Source organism: Arvicola amphibius, chromosome 17 (assembly GCF_903992535.2).
Source record: "Arvicola amphibius chromosome 17, mArvAmp1.2, whole genome shotgun sequence".
In the NCBI taxonomy this organism is placed as follows: domain Eukaryota; kingdom Metazoa; phylum Chordata; class Mammalia; order Rodentia; family Cricetidae; genus Arvicola; species Arvicola amphibius.
Window position 1 is genome coordinate 37,798,246 of NC_052063.2, and position 23,105 is coordinate 37,821,350.

Below are 23,105 nucleotides of genomic sequence, written 5' to 3' on the forward strand. Positions count from 1 at the left end.
CTCAGGGATAGTCTGCCTGTACGAGGCCATTGGTTAATGCTCCATCAGGGCAAAGTAACAATCAATTGTTGAAGTACTATTCTACGATTTTTTTTTACTCCCCAAACTGCCTCATGCACATAGCCCGTTTTTCTTTCCCTTTCTCTCCTCAAGTCCTATACTTGAATGAGACTATTTTCCCTACAGTATCACCAACTGCCTGTAATTATTTACTTATTCAATATGTGGTGAGATCCTTTAGGACGGGTGCCTAAAGCAGATCTCCGCCCCCTCCCGCCCAGGCTCGTGTTCGGTAGCACTAAGAACTAATGTTCATCACTGACTACGGGAATGAACGATCAGAGTCTAAAAGTCTCTACGACCTTTATATCTCACAATGGAAACATTTTGGCAACAGGTATGCCTTGCCATATCGCTTTGATAAATCAGGATCACAGCATTTAGGAAATTAATTTGAGTACAATTACACAGCTGTCATGAGGCCTCCCTGCATCCTAAGAAAGACTGGGTTGGCCAGAACAACTGAAGAACATCTGAAGGGTAAAAACAGCTGGATGAAAGCAACATCCTAGGAGTGACTGATTCCTATTATACCATGCTTTCTCTGCCATCCTAGTATCCGAGATGCGTCTAGGACAGAGAATGGGATGAGGTCAAGAAGTTTTCTTCCCTGCCTCAACTGTAGAGCTTCGTCCTCCTATTTTTAACAGGAAGGTCTTTCACAATCCAATGCTCAGTTTTCCTCCTGGGATCCAACATCTTGGAGTCTATTACCGATGACCCAAATCAGGACTTCAACCACTGGATGAGGTCGTGGCCAGAGCCCAGCTGGAAGGCGGCAAGAGGGTTTGTTCCCAAGTTCAGTGGGGTCTCCCGCCGAGCCCCAGCAGAGCAAGGCGCGCAGGGGGCGCCGCCCAGGGCGGCCGCCGTTGGGTGTGCAGAGCTCCGCTCGGGTTGGCCACCAGGGGCATCCATCTTCCAGGACGAACCCAGAGCAGGGCCAGGGCGAGGGCGGAGAAGGGGTCGGCCCTGGAACGCCGTCCCCTCGGGCGACAGGACCCCGCCTCGCCTGAGTCCTCTCGACCGGGCGCTCAGAGCGGTGGGCCGAGCGAGCGTCGGGGACTGGGCGGCCGCCGGGCGGGGGCGCGGCTCCGGGTGCGCGTGTCGTCGCGGCCGCCAGGGGGCAGCAGCGGCCAGTGGGCGGCGGAGAAAGAGCCCAGGCGCCCGGCGACCGAGGAGGCAGAGGACCCTCGCGGCGCCGGCTTCCGAGACGCGAACTCCGCCGGGGCTGAACCCGGCGCGTCCTACCGTCGCCGCCGCCGCCCTCCGAGTCCCGCCGAGCGGACACGCGTGGGGACTGTCACCCCTTCGGCCTGCCGGGCGTTAGCACAGGCGGCAGCATCCCGAGCTCGGGGCGCAGGCAGGAAGGGAGGTGGCGGCGGCGGCCGGCGGGGCGCGACCCCCGCGCGGGTCTCAACAATGGTGCTCGGCGCTGGCGCGATCCCCGCGTCCGCCCCGCGGCCGTAGAGGAAGCGGCCGGGAGACGCCCCCCGCCACACGCTCGCCCGAGTTTGCGCGGCTGGCCTCACCGGCTGGGGCTCCGCTCGCTCGCCAGCGCCCACGGCGGCTCAGCCCGGAGCATGGTGCCGGCTCCCGGCTCTCTCTAAACGCTCCTCTGCCTCCTCCTCTCGCTCCTCCCGTCCCTCCCGAGGGTGCTGCCTCGGGCTTCTCGGCGAGAGGGAGTACAACTCTCTGCCTCTGCAAGGAGACTGGCCGGTGACCACCCGACCAGAACTTGCCCATTGAAAGCAAGCCCGGAACAGCCGGAGAATGTCCACCCCGAGCAGATTCAAAAAGGACAAAGAGATCATAGCCGAGTATGAAAGTCAAGTGAAAGGTAAGGATGGGAGCGGCTGCCTCGCTCCTTTTGTGTGCCTGCTTGTCATTGTGCTCCTGGAGTTCCCGTGTGTAACTTGGTTGTCTGCGTGGGCGGAAGGTGGCGAGGGGACAGCTCGGCTCTTGGCTGAGCCCCCAGGGCGTCCTATAAGCCACTCTTAACCTGATCAGACCCACTGGGACAGGATACCAGGTGGCTTCCCCAACGCTGAGACAACTGGCTGGAACTTAATCACCTTCAGCTGGCGATTTACTCAAAGGCCGGCAGCGCCCAGAGTTCCTGCCCAGTGGTCATCATCACAATCACTCCCCCCCCCCCCTTTTAATAAATGTGAAATCATTGTCACGGCATATTTTTTCTATGGAGTCATTTTGGTAAAGTCTGAACGCCTTAGTGGTCGAGCGCCTCGCTGATGAGGCTGCTTCCGACATACATGCACACTTTTCTCTGTTAATTTAGTAGGGCGAGTCCCCTTTATGAAATCGCTCTCTCCATGCCGTGCCACTTAAACCCACAGCGACTGCTGGAATCTGACTCCTCCTTTTTAGCAGGACTCGGGTGCCATCCTTCACACTCACACGAGGATATTGCTTTATCATTTGCTGGAGGGCACTTGCATATGAAATGAAGGCTTGAGTAGCTGAGTGAGTAGTTTCAGCTCATTTGCATAGCCAACTAACGAAGGCAACCTAATTAAGGTGGACTGAGCCTTTTTACTTTCTGTGCTTCATACTTCTAAAAATATTTTTTACTTCCCATTCAAGTGTTTTGTTTTGCACTGGGTGTTTTAATAAACAGCTATGTGTTTGCGCTCCCCGCCCCCCTCGAGTGTGTGGTCTCTCTGTATATTTCCTGATGGAGACAATGGATGGAGTGTTGATCACTGCTGATCAGTGGTGCATTTAATGCAAAGTTGGAAAAGATTGCTCTGTCAACACCTATGTGTATACCTGGTGTTCTGAAAGGGAAGAGGCTGCCGAGCCAACACTAACTGTGCTTCCCCGGGGAAAGGCTGGAGCCTCCCTGTTCTTTTGTATGAGCCCTGGAGAGGACTTGTGCCCAGGGAATCCTGGGTCACCTGAGTGGGAAGGTAACTCAAGACAAGTTCCAGTCAAACAGGACACACATTTCAGGGCTGGCCTTCAGAGTGGAGTTAAGTATTTTCTGCAACCCAGAATTCTTTATGCCTGTCATGAAGACACTTTATACTCCCATGAACTCTGAACATTGATGCTGAAGTTATATTAGTAGAGAATTATTTCCTTAAGTCAGGGAAACTTTCTAATGAGAAGAACAGTTTTCTTCCGTATGCCCAGCGCAGCCTAAAACCTTTCATTGACAGGCAAGGACTCCTGCTCAATCACCGGTTCCCTGCGCAGGTCTTTGGTTTTCCTCATGGTTCTTTGTGGCAGGTCTTCCAGAAGTGGCAATCTGGTTTGCTTACTGCTGGGAGCGCTTCCTGGCACACTTCCCGTCCATAAACCTCTCCTGGTTTGGGTATCTCACTTCAAGCCATTTTGACTGCAATTGACCCCTTATTTGAAAAAGAAATCGATTCCAGGAACCAAGTATTTGAATATTACCATAATTTCTTCGTGGGGGGGGGGAGTTCTGTGATAAGCAGTAACTGGAGTATTTGAGTATAAACATTCTTTATTAAAGATGAACCAAATGGGATTTGTTATAATGTATCAAATCTTAAATTAAGGAAAAATGATGAACATGGTGAAAGGTATTTCTGAAATAACTCAGTCCCAGGATATGTGGCTTTTACCTTACTCCCGTCCATTGTCCACACCCAGTTCTAGGTTTAGGACTTCAGTGAACCTGCCCAGCCTTGCCTGGCCCTGCCCTGTGGCCAGACTTTACCCTGCCTGTGTTCCCACTGCCAAGGAACCTGAGTTCTCTGTATTCATATGCAAACATGGGAATGGCTATCTTAATTCAGAGAGGTCAGTCCCAGCCACAGATTCACCTGTCCTCCCGGGCAAACCCTGAGAGTGACAGTTCACAGAGCTTACAGCCAGCTGTCCTGTGAAGCAGACCCCTTATGGAGAGAACCTGAGAGACACCTCTGGGGGGCTCCTGTCCTCTTCCCTTCCCTGCCGCCTCTTCAAGGTCCTGCAGGCACCAGGCCAGGATTTAGATTTGTGCTTTTGGATAACCTACTCTTTAAATCCCACCTAGCTCCTTCATCCGATGCTAAACAAAAGAAGCAGCCTCTTCTGTTGCTGAGGGAAGAACCTGCCTTTGTTGGCTGCATTAGGTCTGTTCCCAGTGAATGAAGCCACAGGCGTGAACTCAGGGTAGCTTGGGCAGGCGAATGGATGGTTCTGAACCGTTTCCATTTTAGGTGATTTTTTTTTTTCACCTTCTAACTTTGAGCCCAAGACTCTTGGGGTATTGTTCTTTCTTGTTACCTCCCATTTCCCTGACAACAACTGGATTTACCTCAGAATTCCTGGGGTAGTATTTTGATCTGATAGAATAACTCAAGTTCCTAGATTTTATCACTGCGGCTGCTTGCAAAGGCTGAGAGAGCAAGACTACCTGGAGCTGTCCTCAGCCTCTGGTAATAACGTGTGATTTCATGTGTGTGGCCATAACTGCATTTAGTTCTGTGATTCATGTTGGATAGGTCTCTTGTTTGTCTCTGGGGTGTGGTTTTTCTTATCTATGAGGAATTTACATTTTCTCAGTCCTTAGGGTCTTTGAATCTAATTGAAGATGTCATGAAAATTCATATTAATTGCTTCATAAAATGTTCAGGCTCTTCCCTTTTTTTTTTTTTTTTCTTGGCTGTCCTGATGTGGATGGAATCATCTTTGCTTTTAATTTTTTCCGTAATGAGTCAATTGAGTTCTTGGGAAATCAAATTATAATTCAATAAAGAATATGGAAAAATAAAACGATGATCAGATAAATATAGAAGAAATTTGTAAAATGAAATAGGAGTTATCCAGATAGTTAAAGAACTGTTCAATAGGGGCAGAAGCATACATACCAAGCCACCATTGAAAGGCATGTGGTAATTTGGAGTAGAGAGTCTGGCCATGTCCTGCATGTCAGCCAGCATCTCAAACACAGAACCAAGAGAGCACTTGGAGGGGCTAAGGCAGAGACCCTGTTCTTTAGAAAAAAAGAAATAAAGAAAGGGCAGGGGAAGAATGGAGAAAGACAGAATCCTGAGGGAAAAAAAATGTCGTGGTTGGTATTAGAACGTCAGCATGAGATTCCAAACAGTTCATGCCTGCTCGTCATCACCTCTGGCAAGCTAGGAGACTGAACTGGCTCACAGGAGCTTGGGGGATTACCTGGGGGAGTCTCTCTGAGCGACCTCAGTAAATCTATAGAGAAAGGATCTGCCAGTCACCTAAGTGAAACCCAAAGCGAGAAGTCATGCATTTCTGAGGGGACGCTAATGAGACACGTCGGCTTTAAATAGCACGCATTGGTTGTTCAGAGTGGACAGCCATGATTTGCAGCATCTCCTAGGATGGGAACCTGACCCCAACCCCCATAGCACAGAAGGGACTGGGAAAATCTGTGCTCCCTTGGCCACTCTGCTACCTGGGATTCAGGAAGTACACTTCAGTGCCATCTGGAACATAAGGACGTGGCATTTGAAGATGGTGTGGGTTCGTGCCATGCCATGAACTTTAAGAGGGAAGTTTTTAAATGCTGGCATTCCCTGCATGGTCGTGGAATTTGCTTTACTGTTGCTGTGTAACTGGAATGGAAAAGGGCAACTGTTTGAATTAGGAACTAAAAGTTTATGGTTGGGAGGGCCTTCAGATGTTCTTCAGTTGTTCTGGCCAGCCCAGTCTTTCTTAAGATGCAGGGAGGCCTCATGATAGCTATGTAATTGTACAACTAACTGTGGCTTCCTTGAGACAAGAATCAGGGTCCCTCTCATTTGAGGAGTGATAGTTTGCTTCCAAGTGTCCCTGGAAGGCAGAATACTAATCCCCTGAGAGGATTTGTTCACTGAAGACTCAAAGTGTGTGTGTGTGGGGGGGGGGAGGGGAATAAACGATTCCAGTTATTAAATTATCTCTGACTGTATTTAGTCCCTTCCTCTCCAAGATCATTTCAAGGGACCAAAGTGCCCTGAGGCAGCTTCACATGGTGACCTGTAAGGTCAAGGAAAAACGCACGGTGGTGTGCACCCGCAGTTCTGTTGAAACATTGCAGCCACTGTGATGAAGCCATTTGCTTGACTAACTTTCCAGATGGTTCTATGCCAACATAATTAGTTGTTGGGAATTGAACTCAGCACCTGTGGAAGAGCAACTAGTGCTCTTAACCACTGAGCAACCTCTACAGCCCGCTGACTAACTTTCCTAAATACAAAATACGTTGACGAACACTTTTGGTGACCAATTTGAGCAAACATCCCCCCCCCCCCAAGGGGATGAAGGTTAAGGTACGGTACAGACCGGGAAACCCCAGCTCCAACCATCCCCATTTCTTTGTCCTGGGTTGACCAGGAGGAGCCGCACTGTGTTAGCGGCGTGCGGGGTTTCAGAGCTGATTATGTCAGAGCCTTGACTTCCTTTTCTTTCTATTCTTTTCTTCCTCCTTCTTCTTGCCCTTCCTCCTATTCCTACGTTTCTTCCTCATTGTCTCCTTTTTGGCTGGCCTGGAACTTCCTCCAGCCGAGGATGACTTTCAGCTCCTGACTCTCCTACCTTCTCCTCCCAAGGACAGGGGTCACAGGTGGGCTCACCGCGTGTGAAGTCACACCTACCTCATCTTCCTTTGTTCATGCTACCTAGCTGACAAATTAAAATAATAATAATAAATTGTGTTTCTTGTCTGATGGTTTTGATAGACAGTTATGTGAAGACGCTGTTACTTCTGGGTCCAGAGCTGCTTTCTCGTTTACTGACAGCCGACGCATGCTACCCTGTTGACTTCTCAGGGAGGAGATGTTGACTTCACAGAGTTTAAGCACAGGCTTGGAGTTAGCTATCTGCCTTGCTACTAATTACACTTGTGACATTGAAGATGCGGGTTCTTCATCTACACGACATGGATAATAATAGGACTACCTTGTCTTTGTGGGGTTGCCCTGGGGTGATTTGTGGGGAACATTCAGCACAGGCTTAGCACATAATACACACTCAATAAATGTTAGTCATTGTCATTGTATAATTATTTCATTTGTGTCTTACCTAACTCTTGTTGTATTCTGATTTAAATAAGTCTTTTGACATCCAGATACCTAATCTCCAATCTTCCTACCTAAATGGATAGTCTGCAGGGTGGATCTTGAATTAGCCTGAGAAAGTACATGGACCTTAGAATGGATTATGTTTCCTGGTGGAGCTAAAAACAGGAATTCTATGGGCATGAAAGACAGACCCCGAGCTCTTTATAAAGGTCTATTTATTTATTTTTATATGTGTGTATGTGCGTGCTTGTACTGAGTTTATGTGAACCACATGTGTGCAGTTGCCTGCAGAGGCCAGCAGAGGGAGTCAGATAACCTGGGGCTGGAGTCACAGGACATTCAGTGTGGGTGCTGGGAACTGAACTTGAGTCCTGAGCAAGAGCAATAAATAGACCTTTTTTAAAAAATCAGGTTTTTAAATTTAATTTTATTTTATATGCATTGTTGTTTGGCCTGCTTGTGTGTCTTTGCACCACATGCTTGTAGTGTCTGCAGTTGCCAGAAGAGGGCGCTGGATCCTCTGGAACTTGAGTTGCACATGGGGTCTTGTAGGCGCTCTGAAACGAACCAGGTCCTCTGTAGGAACAATGAGCCGTCGGTCTCTCTAGCCTCTCTAAGCACTGCACAAGGTGGACTTTATTCTGGATCGTTATTTGTTTATTCAAGTGCATAGTACTAACTCTAAAAGTGACTTTCCTGAGATTGGGTGGCCATATTTGCTTAGGACTTTGTATTAGATTTTTCTCTATTTCCGCTTAATGATGCTACCTGAAAAATGAAAACTGTAGACCACTGACCGCGTTTACCTGTGAGTGAAATCACTCCTATGATGTCAGTAAAGTCACTGACTTAATGCCACAGTGTCTGAGAAAGAGCCACACTCTGCAGCCTCGGCTGGACTTGCACTTGCTCTGAGCAATACACGGTTTGGGACCTGGATCTTCAGAGCTCTAAGATTTGGGATTACAGCATGCACAGCCACACTCAACCACTTTCAGAGTCTATACAGATTGTTTTTTATTTTATAAATTATTTTAGAAATGAGAATTTCTTTTATGGCCAATTTACTTCTGATTCCCTAGAAAGGAATTCCATATGACGTCATTGTTGATGCCTCTCCCCACCCCTTGGACAGGGCTTCACGAAACATTTACTGAATGTAGAGAGTCAAGTGCAGAATAAAAATTTGTTTATAGTGCAAATTACCATGCTTCATTCAGAATTAGAATACTTAATCCCCCCCCACCCCAAGTATGACCACAACATTAAGCAGAATTAAAATTGTTTTCTAACTTCTATTTAGAAAGATGTGAGGTTGGGAATAATGTGTCTTTGGTGGGGGGCAGGTTTTGAGGCAGGGTTTCTCTGTAGCTTTGGAGCCTGTCCTGGAACTCGCTCTGTAGACCAGGCTGGCCTCGGACTCACAGTTGTTGGGATTAAAGGCATGTACCACCACCGCCCAGCTTAGTGTCAATGCCTTAACATGAGTAATGTCTGAGTAGAGTTCATTGTAGTTGACTAACTTGTACACGTGGAGTGTTATGTAGTCATTTATAATGGTTTTTGAATAGTAGTTATTACATGGTGAATTATAATAATTGAAAAGAAAAGGTCTATAAAGGATGGTGATATTAATTATAGATAATCATAACCGGAACTCACATTATTGTGTGCTCAGCGTGTGCAACTGCCATCGTGGCCTCTGGGGGGGGGTGGGAGACAAACGTCACAGGTACATGGAAAACTGCCCCGGGCAGGAAGATACCCACTTGTTTGCTCCTGGCTCCTCCATCCTGCATTTGGGACCCTGCTGTGCCTTGTCGCCTTTGGCAGGCTTTGAGACTTAATGCTGGAAGCTCGTGTTCACCTTCACTTCCCTGGAGGATGAGGATGCGCAAAGGAAATTGGAGGTTTTTTTCCTTCTTTCTTTCTTCCTATCATAGCCATGGAGAGATAGGAAATAGGCTGAAATACAGCTAAAATAAGATCTGCTCATGAGCTGATGATTATTATGTATGTGAGACTCGTCACATTCTCGCGTGTATGTGTGTGTGTGCTTGTGTGTGCATGCATGTGTGCGCATGTGTGTGTGCATGTGAGTGTGTGTGATTTTCCTAATATGAAATTTAAAGATGACTAAGGCTTTAGGTCAGTGACAAAAGTGTTTGTCTATCTGGACAGCACGTAGATTTTTCATCTCTAGCACTAGAAATAAACAGTGTATAGTCTTCCGACTTCCATTTTTAACTTAATATTATATCGATACTTAATATCAGGAGCTATAACTTCATTGCTACACCAAATATCTTCTGGCATATAGTATTATAGTACATGAAAATGCCATAAGCCACTTCCCCTTTCCATGTTACAGTGGAGCTGTTGGTAGTTTTGCTGACTGATGGCATCCCAAATGCTGTATGCGTCTGTTAGACTCACGGTATTTACACTCCTACCAGTGGAGAATGGGAATTCCACACACTTGAAAAGCACATAGAATTGACCAATGTGTTAGCTACAGAACAGGCTATACTGCTGTAATAAGGATAAAGAAAGTCGGGCAGTGGTGGCACACACCTTTAATCTCAGCAATCGGGAGGCAGAGGCAGACGGAACTCTGTGAGTTCGAGGCCAGCCTGGTCTACATAGTGAGTTCTAGGACAGCCAGGGCTACATACCCTGTCTCAAAACAAACAAACAAACAACAAACAAAAAAACCCCACAAAAAACCCTGAAACCCATAGACCTAAATAACAACAATATCAATAATAAACAGTACTAAAATATAAATGTTTCTATCATTATTATCATTATCATTTGCTATTTTGAGAGTCTCCCTGTAGCGAAGGGTGACCTAGAACACACTCAGTAGTCCAGGCTGGTCTTGAACTCACAGCAGTCTTCCTCCCTAGGCCTCTGCAGTGCTGAGATTAGGAGTGTGCTGTCCCATGCCTCACTAGAAGTGTCTTCCTAGCTCATCTGTGTAGGCTTGTAGTCCAGGCCGGGAGGATCTCTCTACTCCTTTAAATTATCCCGTGTTTTACTTTGCACTGTTGCCAGAAACTAGGGAATTGAACATGGCTGTCTGTCTGAAACCAGGTTTTGAATATGTTTATAGTCCAGCTTGCAGCAAGGGAAAGCAGGTACCACGTTTTGAAATTCAGCTGCTCACATGGCCACACTTTGCCGCAAAGGAGGCTGGGAAATGTAGTCACCCCTCATAGCTAGACACCGTCATAGCTAGGCATAGTCCAGTGACCTCCAAGGAGAGAACCAACTTAAGTGTGTGCCTGGCAGTTGCCATGAAGACCCACGTTTGGAGAGGCTGTGGAGTGAAATGGTATTTGGTCTTTATTTGTATGCCTCTGATTGCTAATGAGAAAATCTTTTCACACGTTCACAGGCTGCTCGTTTGCGTAGCTGAAGTACTTACTCATGTCTTTGCCTCTTACTGATTTGTGGGGTTTCATTTGTAGTGCATTCTTCATATTAGTCTGTTTTCTGTTACATTACAAACATAATTCTCTCAGTTTATAGCTTGTGTTTTGACATTTGAAAATAATGTTGCTTGGCAAAGCGAAGTTATTTTGATTTGCTCAAGTGTATCAATTATTTTTATTTAATTAATTAATTAATTTATTTTTGGTTGTTGAGGCAGTCTTACTATGTAGTCCTGGTTGGCCTGGAACTTGCTATGTAGAGCAGTCTGGCTTCAGAATTACAGCGATCTTCTCGCCTCTGCCTCCCCGGTACTTTGACAGAGGGTAGGTGTGTACCAGCACGCCTACCCCAGTTGCTTATGTCGGTGGGTGTTGAAGCGATCCTCTTCTACTCTGAAGTCAGAGAGACATGTTCGTTTATCATCCTTCCCCAAAGGTTCTTGACTTGCTTTGGATATGGAAGGGTTTTGTTGTTGAGACAGGGCCTCACTATAGCTCCATCTGTCCTGGAATTCACTGCCTAGACCAGACTGGCCTTGAACTCAAGAGATCCACCTGCCTCCACCCCTCTAGTGCTGGGATTAAAGGTGTGCATATCTGGCTAATATGGAAGTTCTTAATTGAGCTGAGATTTATTTTTGACATGTGGACATTAAGGATACATTTGTAGGTTTTAAACTATGGGCACTTTTCTTCTTTTCCTCAGGTGTTTCTTTTAAGGATTTACTCTTCTGTTGTTTTATGAATTATGTGTGTCTGTGTGGGTGTGTGCACATGTGTCTGTGTGGGTGTGTGCACGTGTGTCTGGGTGGGTGTGCGCAGGTGTGTGTGTGTGGGTCTGTGCACGTGTGTGGGTGTGTGGGGGGGTGTGCACATGTGTGTCTGTGTGGGTGTGTGCAGGTGTGTCTGTGGGTGTGTGCAGGTATGTCTGGGTGTGTGCACGTGTATCTGGGTGGGTGTGCGCAGGTGTGTGTGTGGGGGGGTCTGTGCACGTGTGTGTGGGGTGTGTGTGTGTGCACATGTGTGTGTGTGTGGTGTGTGCATGTGTGTCTGTGTGGGTGTGTGCACGTGGGTGCAGGATCCCGAGGAGGCCAGAAGGTTCTGAGTACCCTGGAGTTGACTTAGTGGTGTTTGGAGCTATAAGATGTGGGTGTGGGAACTGAACTGGGGTCAGTGTGCACTCTTAGCCAGTGAACCATCCTTGTCAACTTCATGAAATGCATGGTTATTTCTGGGCACTCTTGTGTCTCGTTTGTTAATGCACTCTTATACCAGCATGACACTGTCTTAAGTGCTATACTTTTCTTCTTATTTTTTTAAAACAAGGTCTCACGTGACCCAGGCTAGCCTGGAGCTCTGATCGAGTAGCCTTGAACAACTGAGTTCCTGCTCCTATTGATTGCCTCCACCTCATGAACGCTGGGATCACAGGCAGGCACCACCATGACCTACGTGTAATAACTTTACATTCAGTAGACCAGTCTCCCTTTGTTGTTCCCTTTCCAGCTTCTCTTGGGGATCTTAATTCTGTCTCCTCCAAATACATCTTATTTTTGTTTTCATATGACACTGGGGATAGAAATAGCTGTTGGTGTTTGGTTGTTTGGTTTTTTTTTTTTTTTTTTACTTTTTGGGGCTCTTACTCTTTGCTCTTCTGGGGGCCCACTACCCAGCTCCCAAATAAACATACACGGAGGCTTAGTCTTTCTTATAAACTCTCGGCCTTAGCTTGGCTTGTGTCTTGCCAGTTTTTCTTAAATTATCCCAATTACCTTTTGCCTTTTTTTTTTCCTTTTCTTACTTCTGTATACCTTACTTTGGCTCTTACTCCGTGGCTAACTGGGCGGCTGGGCCTTGGGTGACTGGGCCTTGGGCGGCTGGGCCTTGGGCGGCTGGGTAGCTGAGTGACTGGCCCCTAGTGTCCTCCTCCTCCTCCCATAGTTCTCTCTCTCTTTTTTTTTTTTTTTTTTTTTTTGGTTTTTCGAGACAGGGTTTCCCTGTAGTTTCTAGAGCCTGTCCTGGAACTAGCTCTTTGTAGACCAGGCTGGCCTCGAACTCAGAGATCCGCCTGCCTCTGCCTCCCGAGTGCTGGGATTAAAGGCGTGCGCCACCACCGCCCGGCTCCATAGTTCTCTTTCTATCTATACTCTCTGCCTGCCAGCCCCGCCTGTTCTTGCTCCTGCCTCGCTATTGGCCGTTCAGCTCTTTATTAGACCATCAGGTGTTTTAGGCAGGCACAGCGACACAGCTTCACAGAGATGAACAAATGCAGCATCAACAAAAGCAACACAGCTTAACATTGTTAAACACACGTTCCTGAGCATAAACAAATATAACACACCTTAAAATAATATTCTACAACAGATATCCTCGTTCATGTTAGGCAAGAACACTACCAGTAAAGTCACAGTTTCTAGCCCCCACTGCGTTTTCGAGTCTGTTCCCTTTCAGGAAATGTCATTGGCCTTTGGCTGAGAGAGATGCATTGTAAGTCATCTAGAGGGCACTTAGCACCTGTGTGTGTGTGTGTGTGTGTGTGTGTGTGTGTAGTTCTTCTCTCTATGGTATGGATGTCACCGTGTAGGTGACCATTTAAAATATCTAGCTGTAAAGTTTAACATTTAATATGCTTCTGTTATTGTCACATCTGGTATTGTTCATGTCACGATCCAGTCTTTTCCCCTAATGGTCATGGGATCTCTTTTCAGATTGTATTCTGGTTGTTTTTATTCCCGAGAAGTGACGTCTCACCAGATGAGGACAATATGATATTATAAAAAAATCTATTTAAAATATGCAAAAGTGGACACATGTCTACAATATTCCATCTTTTCAAAAACCAAGTTGAAGAAATAGAAGATGTAGATAATCCTATCACAATTGAATTTAGTTTTTTTGGTTGCCATAATGAAATGCTGGAGGCTGGGTATTTTATGGAGGAGAAAGATTTATTGAGCACACCGTTCTGAAGACTCAAGTGTAGTACCTCTGGAGAGGAACTCCCAGGGAAGGCATCAGCATGGGGGAGCAGAGGGCTCTGTGCAACAAGGAGAAACCACACTGTTAGTTCGGAAGGCAAAGGGGATGGTTTGCCCTGTGATCGTAGCCTCTCTCGGGCACTCACTCAAGGTAGGTCCCCCATACAGGACCCCAGCAACCTCCCACTAGGTTTCCGTTCTTCCACCTTCACACAGGGCCACAGTAGGCTCGCCCTTGCCTCTTGTATCTTTCAAGGGTTGGTGGTAACTCATTCGTTTGCTCATATTTGCTTGTTCCTACTTCTCTCTTCCGCATTACAGATGGTGGGTGGCTTCTTATTGTCATGTGGTATGGAAAGGGGCGGGCTCACAGGTCTGGGTGATTGCAGTGTTTGATGGGCATTTCTAAATGTGCTACCAGAATTCTATACTTGAAGATTTCCAGACTGCCTTTTTTTCTAGCCCTGTAGAATTTTAATTATACACATCTATCTGTTCCTCAGATACCCGATCTATAAATAAATACCTACCTTTCTATAATTAGGCCAGCATTTTATTTCATTATTTCATATTTCCTGTAATGTTGGTCCTTGGGATCAGATCATGAAGTAATGTTCGGAGAGCATTGTGTGCTGTGGCACACACTAGTTCCTTTTGTCGTCTCTGTGGCCATTTATCTTTTGCATGTTTCTGGCATCTCTAACAGCTGGACACTCTGCAGGAAAGAAACTTAACAAGATTGATACATGTTTTGTGGAGTGCAGCAGGTCAGAACGCGGCCTTAGGAATTAGATTACTAAAATGGGAATCCTGGCCCACTCACCTTGCAACAGTTTAACCGTGGGTAATTTGATAATGATACCTACTTCAGGGTACTGTTGAGAGAAGCAGAGTGTTAAACAAACTGGTTAAGCACACAACATATGCGACTGCCTTACCGAGCTAATGAATTCTGGTCCTGGAGGCAGCGGTAACACTCTTAAGGCTCCGTGACAGAGGAACCCAGGAAGAGGACTAAGTGTATCCTGTATCCTAGATTGGTCCCTGGATAAGGAGAGAACTAAGGGGCTCACTGGGCGTTGGTGGCGCAAGCCTTTGATCCCAGCACTCGGGAGGCAGAGGCAGGCGGATCTCTGTGGGTTTGAGGCCAGCCTGGTCTACAAGAGCTAGTTCTGGGACAGGCTCCAAAGCTATGGAGAAACCCTGTCTCAAAAAACTGAAAAAAGGAAGGAAAAAAAAAGAACTAAGGGGCTCCCGTGAAGAATTGGTCTCATTTAGAGATATACTTAAACTGAAGAAATGTGGTCTGTTTTCAAATGCCCCGTGTGTGACATTTTCACCCTCTTCTCTTTTTATTTTCCCTCCCTCTCCCTCTGTCTTCTCCTTCTTTCTTTTTTCTTTCTCTGGCATAGTCCCGCCATAGCCAAACTCAGTATATAGCTAATGTTAACTTTGAATTACTGATCCTGCTGCTGATGCCTCCTGAGTGGTGGACTCTGTTCCGCTTGTTCTACTCGGATAACTTACATGATTATTAACACACCATGCGGGGAGTTCTTAAACTTATTCCTTTCACTGGGAAGGTGTGGTGATTTTAGAGTTGGATGAAGTAACAATAGACAGAGCCACAGCAACCAAGAACATACAAGAGCTGTACCCACTCAGCTCAAGACCCAGTAAGGAGCAAGGTGCCAAGCCCTACACGAGCTAAACAGAGGGGTGGGGCTTAGGCGGCTAGGACAAGGGAGGTATTGGCAGGGCATAGAGAAATGCACACAAGGACGGGTCTTAGTGCTCACTCCCCAGAAGCCTGTGACTGCTTCTCCTGGGCCAGGTGTCAGATCATTCATTCATGGTCCTTCCCGTGAGCGGCCCTTCCAAGGCAGAGAAAGGAATGTCAGACAGAGGAGCCTTCCTGCCCACAGATTAGTAAGGCATTTAGATTTTTCTGCCAGCCAGTAGAGGTCTGCAGTTTCTCTGAATAGCCAACTTGAAATATGTAAAATAAATAAATAAATAAAGTGTTTTAGAGTAACATATGAAAGCATCATGCTTCCTACAAGCACAGAATTAGGTAAATCAGAAAATAAGTGATTATTTTAGAATAGAACATTCCAAATCACATCATTTGTATTTATTTATTTATTTATTTGTAGGCCTAGTCTCACATTGTAGCCCATGCTGGCCTTGAACTCACAGCGTAGCTCAAACCAACATCATGCTCACCATCGTCCTTCTGCCTCAGCCTCCCCCAAGTGCTGGGACTAAAGGCATGCACTCTCATATCTGGCTTGTGTTTATATTTATAATGTGTTTGTAGTGGTTTAGATGAGAAAGGCCCTGGTAGGCTTATATGTTTGAATGCTTAGGCCTTAGCAGGACTGTTTGGGAAGAATTAGATGTGTCAGTGAGGGTGGGCTTTGAGGTTTCCCAGTCTCCCACAGGCTCTCTCTTCCTGCCACCTGCTGATCAGACCCAAGTTCTCAGTTACTATTCTGGCAGCATGCCTGCTTCCGTGGCTGCCACTCTGTTCCCCGCCATGATGAAACCAATCCTCTGAAACTCAAGCAAATGCCCAATTAAATGCTTCCCCTCAAAGTTGCCTTAGACATGTTTTTATTTTTATCACAGTAATGGAACAGCAACTAAGACATATTTATCAAATAGATTGGGTCATTTGCAGGTTATCGACATCAAAGTATTTGATGTTATTGTTTGTTTGTTTTCTTCTCAATAATATATCATGGCTCCCATCACTACTCAGACATGGTCAATAGTCTGGTACTGGTCAGCAGGCTACTTGTCTCCAGTTTGTGGGAAGAGAAGGCAAATCAACACACTGAGTCCTTTATCCAAAACGTCTTGCTACAGAAGAGCCTGGGCTAAAGCAAACAGCTAGAGATCCGATGTTACAGTGCAAGCTCCCAGCACGAGGGCTTCCCCAGCCTGTGAGTGGTACCCATTTGTACCATCATCCTTCTACCCTTGTCCTCCTACTGGGATGGTGGTGGCCTGCTGTCTGCATCTGCAAATCCCCATCATTTCTGCACACAGGCTTCCTGTAACAAGGCAACACACTCGTCAGTTGATCTCAGATGACCCTTTTCAATCGGAACCACCAGTATGGTGAACAACCCAGTTTTCTAAGCTTATTGTGAGATCGAGGTAAGGCTGATCATGGCAGGTGGTCGTACCTATAGAGTCAGCACTGTGTGGGAGTTCAGAAAATGCTCAGTAACAGTGAGCTGCTGTGATAATACCGCTAGTTAATATCATCAGAAGCTGTGATCTACAGTAGCAACAAATCAACTTCCTTAACGTATGACTTGCTCATCTCTAAGAAGTAGATATTCGCAGGTACATGCGTTTTCCAAGCAGGGTCTTACTGTGCAGCCTGGCTGGAGTGGAACTCCCAGAGATTTCCCTCTGTCTTTTAAGTGTGACTGTTAAAGCCACTGAACCTGAAAAGTTACATAGTTTAAGGAACAACCTCAACCCCCCCCCCACACACTTGTTAATTTTGTTTGTTTTTCAGTGCTGAGGATAGGACCCAGGGCCTTGATCATGCTAGGCAAGTGTTCTGCCAGCTACATCTTGAGTCCAGGGCATCCTCATCTCCAAAGACGTTGGGATTACTTACCGGGGTTTAAACTTTACAAAACAAATGCTAAATACGCAGAGTTTTAATCGTTCCTTAGAAATATAATCAGACCCATTTAGTCAATCAGCAGGAGCCACGGCGAAGGCGAACGGGTCTTCAGAAGGGTTGTTAGACTTTCTGTGACTTGTACCTGCAAGGGGGACACTCTTTGACGCCTGCTTGCATCATCATTAACGGAGAGCCTGACGACTAATGAGTATAATTTTCCCAGAGTGTATGATTGCAGCAATAGATAGAAATTGCTCTACAAGTAATCTCCTCTAGCCGCTCATTCATTAAGAGTTGCCAAAAATAAACCCTCCACCAACAGATGAAGGGAACCATTCGTCATGCCATGTGTCCATCAAACGCACAGTCTTTTCCTGTGCTTGTAGGTGGGATGTGTGTATGTGTGTGGTGTGTGTGTGTGTGTGTGTTGTCCCAGTGCTGCTCTGAGAGAACAGCACAGACCAGGTGATTTCATAAGAAGCAAGTTCATTGGCTCATGGTTTTGGAGATGGAAAGTCCAAGATGGCACGGGGTCAGCATCTGATGGGGGCCTTCTTACCACCTCATCCTGTGATGGGGGCCTTCTTACCGCCTCGTCCTGTGAGGGGGGCCTTCTTACCGCCTCGTCCTGTGATGGTGGTGGCTGTGTTGTTGGTAGAAGCTTAGGTGGAGGCAAAGGTGAAGGGGGGCAGATAAGAATAAGCGCCAGGGCCTGTGCACATACCGAGGGATGAGGGTTACATCACCTCTGTAAAGAAACTCACCCATCTAAGGAGTCTGCCCTCATGTTAGCATTTGCCCACTCAGGAGGATGTGGCCCCCATGAACTAGTCATTTCTTAGAAGTCCAACCTCTAAACATTTGCGTGTGGAGAGGGGCAGAGTCTTTGCCTGGTTTTCTTCTTCTTTGCCTGGGGTTCAGACTTTAGGGAGGACCTCTTTTTTTTTTTTTTTTTTTTTTTTTTAGTTTTTCGAGACAGGGTTTCTCTGTGTAGCTTTGGTGCCTGTCCTGGAACTTGCTCTGTAGATCAGGCTGACCTTGAACTCACAGAGATCCACCTGCCTCTGCCTCCTGAGTGCTAGGATTAAAGGCGTGCACCACCACTGTCCAGCTAATTCTTATGTAGGTTATATAGTCCTATCATTTATTAACCATGGGATAAAAGTTTTATACTACTGACATGGATGTGAATGTTTATTTTTATATACAGAATTAGATATTGACTGAATGTTTGATGCTAAGGGATATGGAAACTGCTTCAGTGTTTTTTGGCATGGCTAGATATTTCGATTTTTGTGCTCACGAGTGCTGAGATGGTCACATATAGTACAAAACAGCAGATGAATGTTTAGGGGCATTGAAATGGCTGGGAATTCTGTCCTCATGCCAAGCCCAAATTCACTTAATGTTTTCTTTTGTGAGACTCAAAGTCTGCAACTCAGACAGCAATTTGTGGGCTCTCCCTGTTTTCATTAATGACATTTCTTTTCAAATAGTATTTTTTTGGAGAAGATTTACATTTCTATTTTATGTATATGAGTGTTTGCCTGCATTTATGTATATGTACTGCCAGCATGCTTGGTAGCCACAGAGGCCAGAAGAGGGCATAGGATCCCTTGGGATTGGAGTTACAGATGGTTGGGAACTGCCCAATGTTTGGTTATGGGACTTGACATCTGATTCGTATCTCCAACCACCACAAAAACCTTTTCTAAAGTCACGCATCCAAACAATATAATCCACTACACTACACTAACTTGATACTTGCATGCTGAGGAGCTGACACTGGAAAAACATTTGGGTTTCTGTAATTATGCTTGTGTAGGAGCAGTGGCAGCCCCAGCAGCCAATAGCATGTTCCAGCCTGAGTCTGCGCTGCTGTGCTCAGGCTGTGTGTGCAGAAGGAAGGCTGCGGTGAGGTAGACATAGGTGCTGAAGGGGACATCATTTTCACCATTGTGTTTGGTTTTGAAGGCTCAGAAACCTTTTCTTGTTGCCCAGGTTCACACGATTCCCCACGCTCAGCTTATACAACCCTCAGAGGGTCATGACCCCCAGCTGAAGAATCTGGGTTTCGTGAGTCTTTTCGCCAATGTGTTCTGCTTTCCTGTTCTCACCGCCAAGTCTTGAGGGACTCGACACTAGACTCTGAGAACGGCTCAAGGGGAAGTGTTTCGCGGGCTACGGCTCATTTGAGGGGCGCTGTTGTAGAAATCGGCAATTTTCTTTTATTTCACGAGAGCTCTTGGTTGATTTGCTTTTCAAGTCCTAGGTCCACAGCCATTCATGAAATTGCTTTAGCAACAATTACATGGGAATGCCAGTGCATCTGAAGGTTAGGGCTCAAGTCTCACAATGAGAAACATTTCAGCAAAATGATCCTTGAAATCTCTCAAGTCAACCAGGCCCAGTGGCATGGCATGCCTTTGGTCCCAGCTACTCAGGAGTCTGAGGCAGCTCTGGAATTCAGAGTCCAACCTGGATGACATAGTGAGATTCTACCATACACACTAAAGAAAAGGAGAGAAGAGACAAGAGAGAAAAAGAGAGTGGTAGCAAGGGGAGCTCACCAAGAACTGCATCCAGTAACCCTCAGAAGCCAGACATGAACTCATGTTTCACCTCATCCATCCACATAACCAGTTTCCAGCAGGAAGAAGGAATGGTCGTAACCCTTCCCCCTCCCCCATCCAAATAACCATGTAGTTAAATACCAGTCGATGAAGTGTGCTCATGCCACAGATCCATCGTACTGTGAGCTGCTCCGAGGTTCTTTAGCTATGAGGCTATTCCTTGCCATCCGTTCTTCATTCCATCAGCAGTTGTCCGACTCCTGCTTTACCGGTGAGGCTCTTCCAGGGCGTGCCTTGGTGGTGCTGGTGATCTGGCCTCCTGTACTACATGACATGGTTCATCACCAACTGGGGTCTTTTATTTCACTGGTAATCATAGTAATCTCCCACGTGTGTAAAAGCCACCCAAGGCACCTGATTTGGCTTGCAGTGTGTGCAAGGCCGTGTTTGGTTGAATGAGAAACTAGTAAAGAAAGACGTGCCTCTTTCTGGTTCATGTCCCAGCATTCTAGGTGAAGAAGTAAACAGAGATTAGCTACACTGCACGTTAGAAGTATCTTAAAAAAATTACTTAAGGAGGGTTCGTTCTGCCTGGAGGAGTGTGCAGCACACTCAGGGGAGAGACATTTGATCTAACTTTGATGGGTGAGTGGGTGTTCCCCTGGAAAGGGAGGGCATCCCGGGTGAAGAAGAGGCTTCAAGGACTCTCATATATTTCCTTTTTAGGAATCATTAGCTTAGCATTTTAAATGTGTACCACTGAGATAAGTGTCGAAAGGCCGCACTGGAATAGTTAATAGCCATCGTGTGTGTGTGCTGTATGCCTGGCAATCCAAGTGTCCTTTATACACACCGCTTAAATCTTACAAGAAATGCAAGGATTGAGGTAGAGCCCACTTTCCAGATTTGAGCGTGATTGAGGAACGTTTAATTTGCTAAGGAGAATGTGGTTGGCGAGAGACCAGGCGTTAAGTGGTGTATGCCCCACCTGAATGTCACAGAAAGGGTTTAGCTGTGGTCTGGAGATAGACGGGAGCGACTGAGGATGATGGAGTAAGACAGGAGAGTGAACAGGATACACTCAGAAACTCTGCGCAGAGGGAGGCCAACTTGAAAAGTCTTTTTATACTCTCCATTAGTATGGTGGAAGACTCAGTTCCATTAACGATCATGGCGGTAGAATTTTTGGCTGATGGGAGGGGGGATAGTAGAGATGAGATTGCAGGGAAGGAGAGACATGACTGACTGATTCATCACGTGTACAGACTGGAACGTGAGACACACCGTGATGTGCTGGAATAGCATGGTGGGGTATGTGTGTGTGTGTGTGTGTGTGTTGTGTATATGTAAATGTGCACACATATATGTGTGTGGGTAGAGATCAGAGGACAACACTGGTGTCGTACCCCAGGAGTGCCATTAGCTCACCTTATATCTGAGGATGGAGTCTCTCCCTGGGCCTTGCTTGATGGCTCAGCTGAGCTGGCTGACCAGTGACTCCCAGGTTCCTTCCTCCCAGTGTCTCCAGCACTGGAATTAGAAGCACCAGCTACTATCCTTGTTTTTCTGTGGGAGTCCTTATTCCTGCAAAGTAAGGGACTTCATTGACTGAGCCTACCAAGAACAAAGAATGATGTGGTTTTATTACTTATTTTAAACTTATTGGGTATGTCCTCTGTGTGTGGGGGTGGGAGGGAGAGAGGGGGAGAGAGAGAGAGAAAACGTGTGTGAGTGTGTGTATAAATCATTTTATATCTTTCTCAGATTTCTTCCAACATCACCATTTCTTCAAAGATAAAATTTTTTTATCAGTATCTCTTGTATTTAAATTTTTTCCCCAGTAAGACCAGTTACTCATTTTCTAGCAGTTTCCTTGGGTTTGAGAGACATTAAACTCCCAAGAACTCAAGGCCAGACATAGTGTGAGGGTATCTCATGAAATCTGGTGTTTTCCCAAAAGCAGTAATGAATCACTTGGAACTGATGAGTAATGTGTTCTCCCTTCCTCTTCTTCATGGTGTTTTTTGGTTTTTGTTGTTGTTGTTGTTTGGATCTCGTTTCTGTTATGGTCAGCGCTTGGTAAGTGCTTCCTTCTGTCTGCCTTTAGTCACCGTGTCTACCCCACACTCTGCTTGCCGGAGCACTAGTTCTGCTATTTCTCCCGCCAAAGCAGTGTGTAGGTGCTCAACATGCAAGCCATTTGAGGAAGAGAGTCTTCAAGTCCTCTCTTCTGGCTGGAAGGGTTTGCATTAGAGAACTCCAGTTTTGTTATTGTTCTTGTTTATCTAGAAAAATGTCAGTTTGCCACTTGAACTTTTCTAAATAGGAATCCCTATTTAATGTAATTAAGCTGTCATCTTAAAACAAAATAAAGCAAAAAAAAAAAAACCCATTTAGTCATAGCCAGAGTCCTTTGCTGCATATGCTGACCACACACAGTGAGGTGTGATTTTTCCTTTTTGGGTTGTATTTCATTTTTAAGAGTTGCATTTGATGTAGTTGAACATGTAGGATGATGAGCATAATTTCTCATTAGGACTGGAGATGGAAGCTGATGGAATCTGTTTGGAATGTAATTAGAACATTTAATTTCACTGTTTAGAAGCCCTACTAGGGACCAGCAGGGTAGCTCACAAATAGAGATTGTGTTTAACATGACTGATACCCTGCATTTGAGTCCTTCAGCCCAGTACACAAATTCTATCCAAAAGAAATAATCAAAGATGAATATAAGAATTTCTACATAATCTTCCTCACCTTAGTTTCCTTAAACAAAGGAAATTATGGATAAAAGTAAACTTAAAAATATTTATAAATTAAAAATATCCAGAGTTAGGAAATAATCAAAGCAGACATATGTAAAAGTGTTAGCATATTGTGGAGCTACTAAAATCATAAATTTATGTACTATCACATGGGAAAGATAGCCAACGAATAAAATACAGCGTTCACCCCTCTACTGTAATCGTTATTCCTTGGAAAACAGGATGGCCAATTACTGGACATTCTTGTCGTTTCTGAAACATTCCATGAGTGAGTGAGCAAGAGTGAGTGAGCGAGCAAGAGAATGAGTGAGCAAGAGAGTGTGTGAGTGAGCAAGAGAGTGAGTGAGTGAGCAAGAGAGTGAGTGAGTGAGCAAGAGTGTGTGAGTGAGCAAGAGAGTGAGTGAGCAAGAGAGTGAGTGAACAAGAGTGAGTGAGCGAGCAAGAGAATGAGTGAGCAAGAGAGTGAGTGAGTGAACAAGAGAGTGAGTGAGCAAGAGAGTTATGGAACGAGTGAGCGAGTGAGCAAGAGAGTGAGTTAGCAAGATTGTGAGTGAACAAGAGTGAGTGAGCGAGCAAGAGAGTGTGTGAGTGAGCAAGAGAATGAGTGAGTGAGCAAGAGAGTGAGTGAGT

At 45.9% G+C, this 23,105-nt stretch overlaps 1 protein-coding gene across 2 annotated transcripts in view; it reads left to right on the top strand.

Annotated features, from left to right (window-relative positions):
- Positions 1 to 1,799: 1,799 nt before the first annotated feature.
- The window catches only part of Srgap1 (SLIT-ROBO Rho GTPase activating protein 1), a 273,611-nt gene continuing 252,305 nt past the window's right edge, over positions 1,800 to 23,105 (top strand). For both annotated transcript variants that reach the window (XM_038314549.1, XM_038314550.1), the window contains exon 1: positions 1,800 to 1,897. In XM_038314549.1, the coding sequence (XP_038170477.1) occupies positions 1,831 to 1,897 (67 nt within the window). In that variant the 5' untranslated portion in view covers positions 1,800 to 1,830. The remainder of the gene's footprint in view (positions 1,898 to 23,105) is intronic.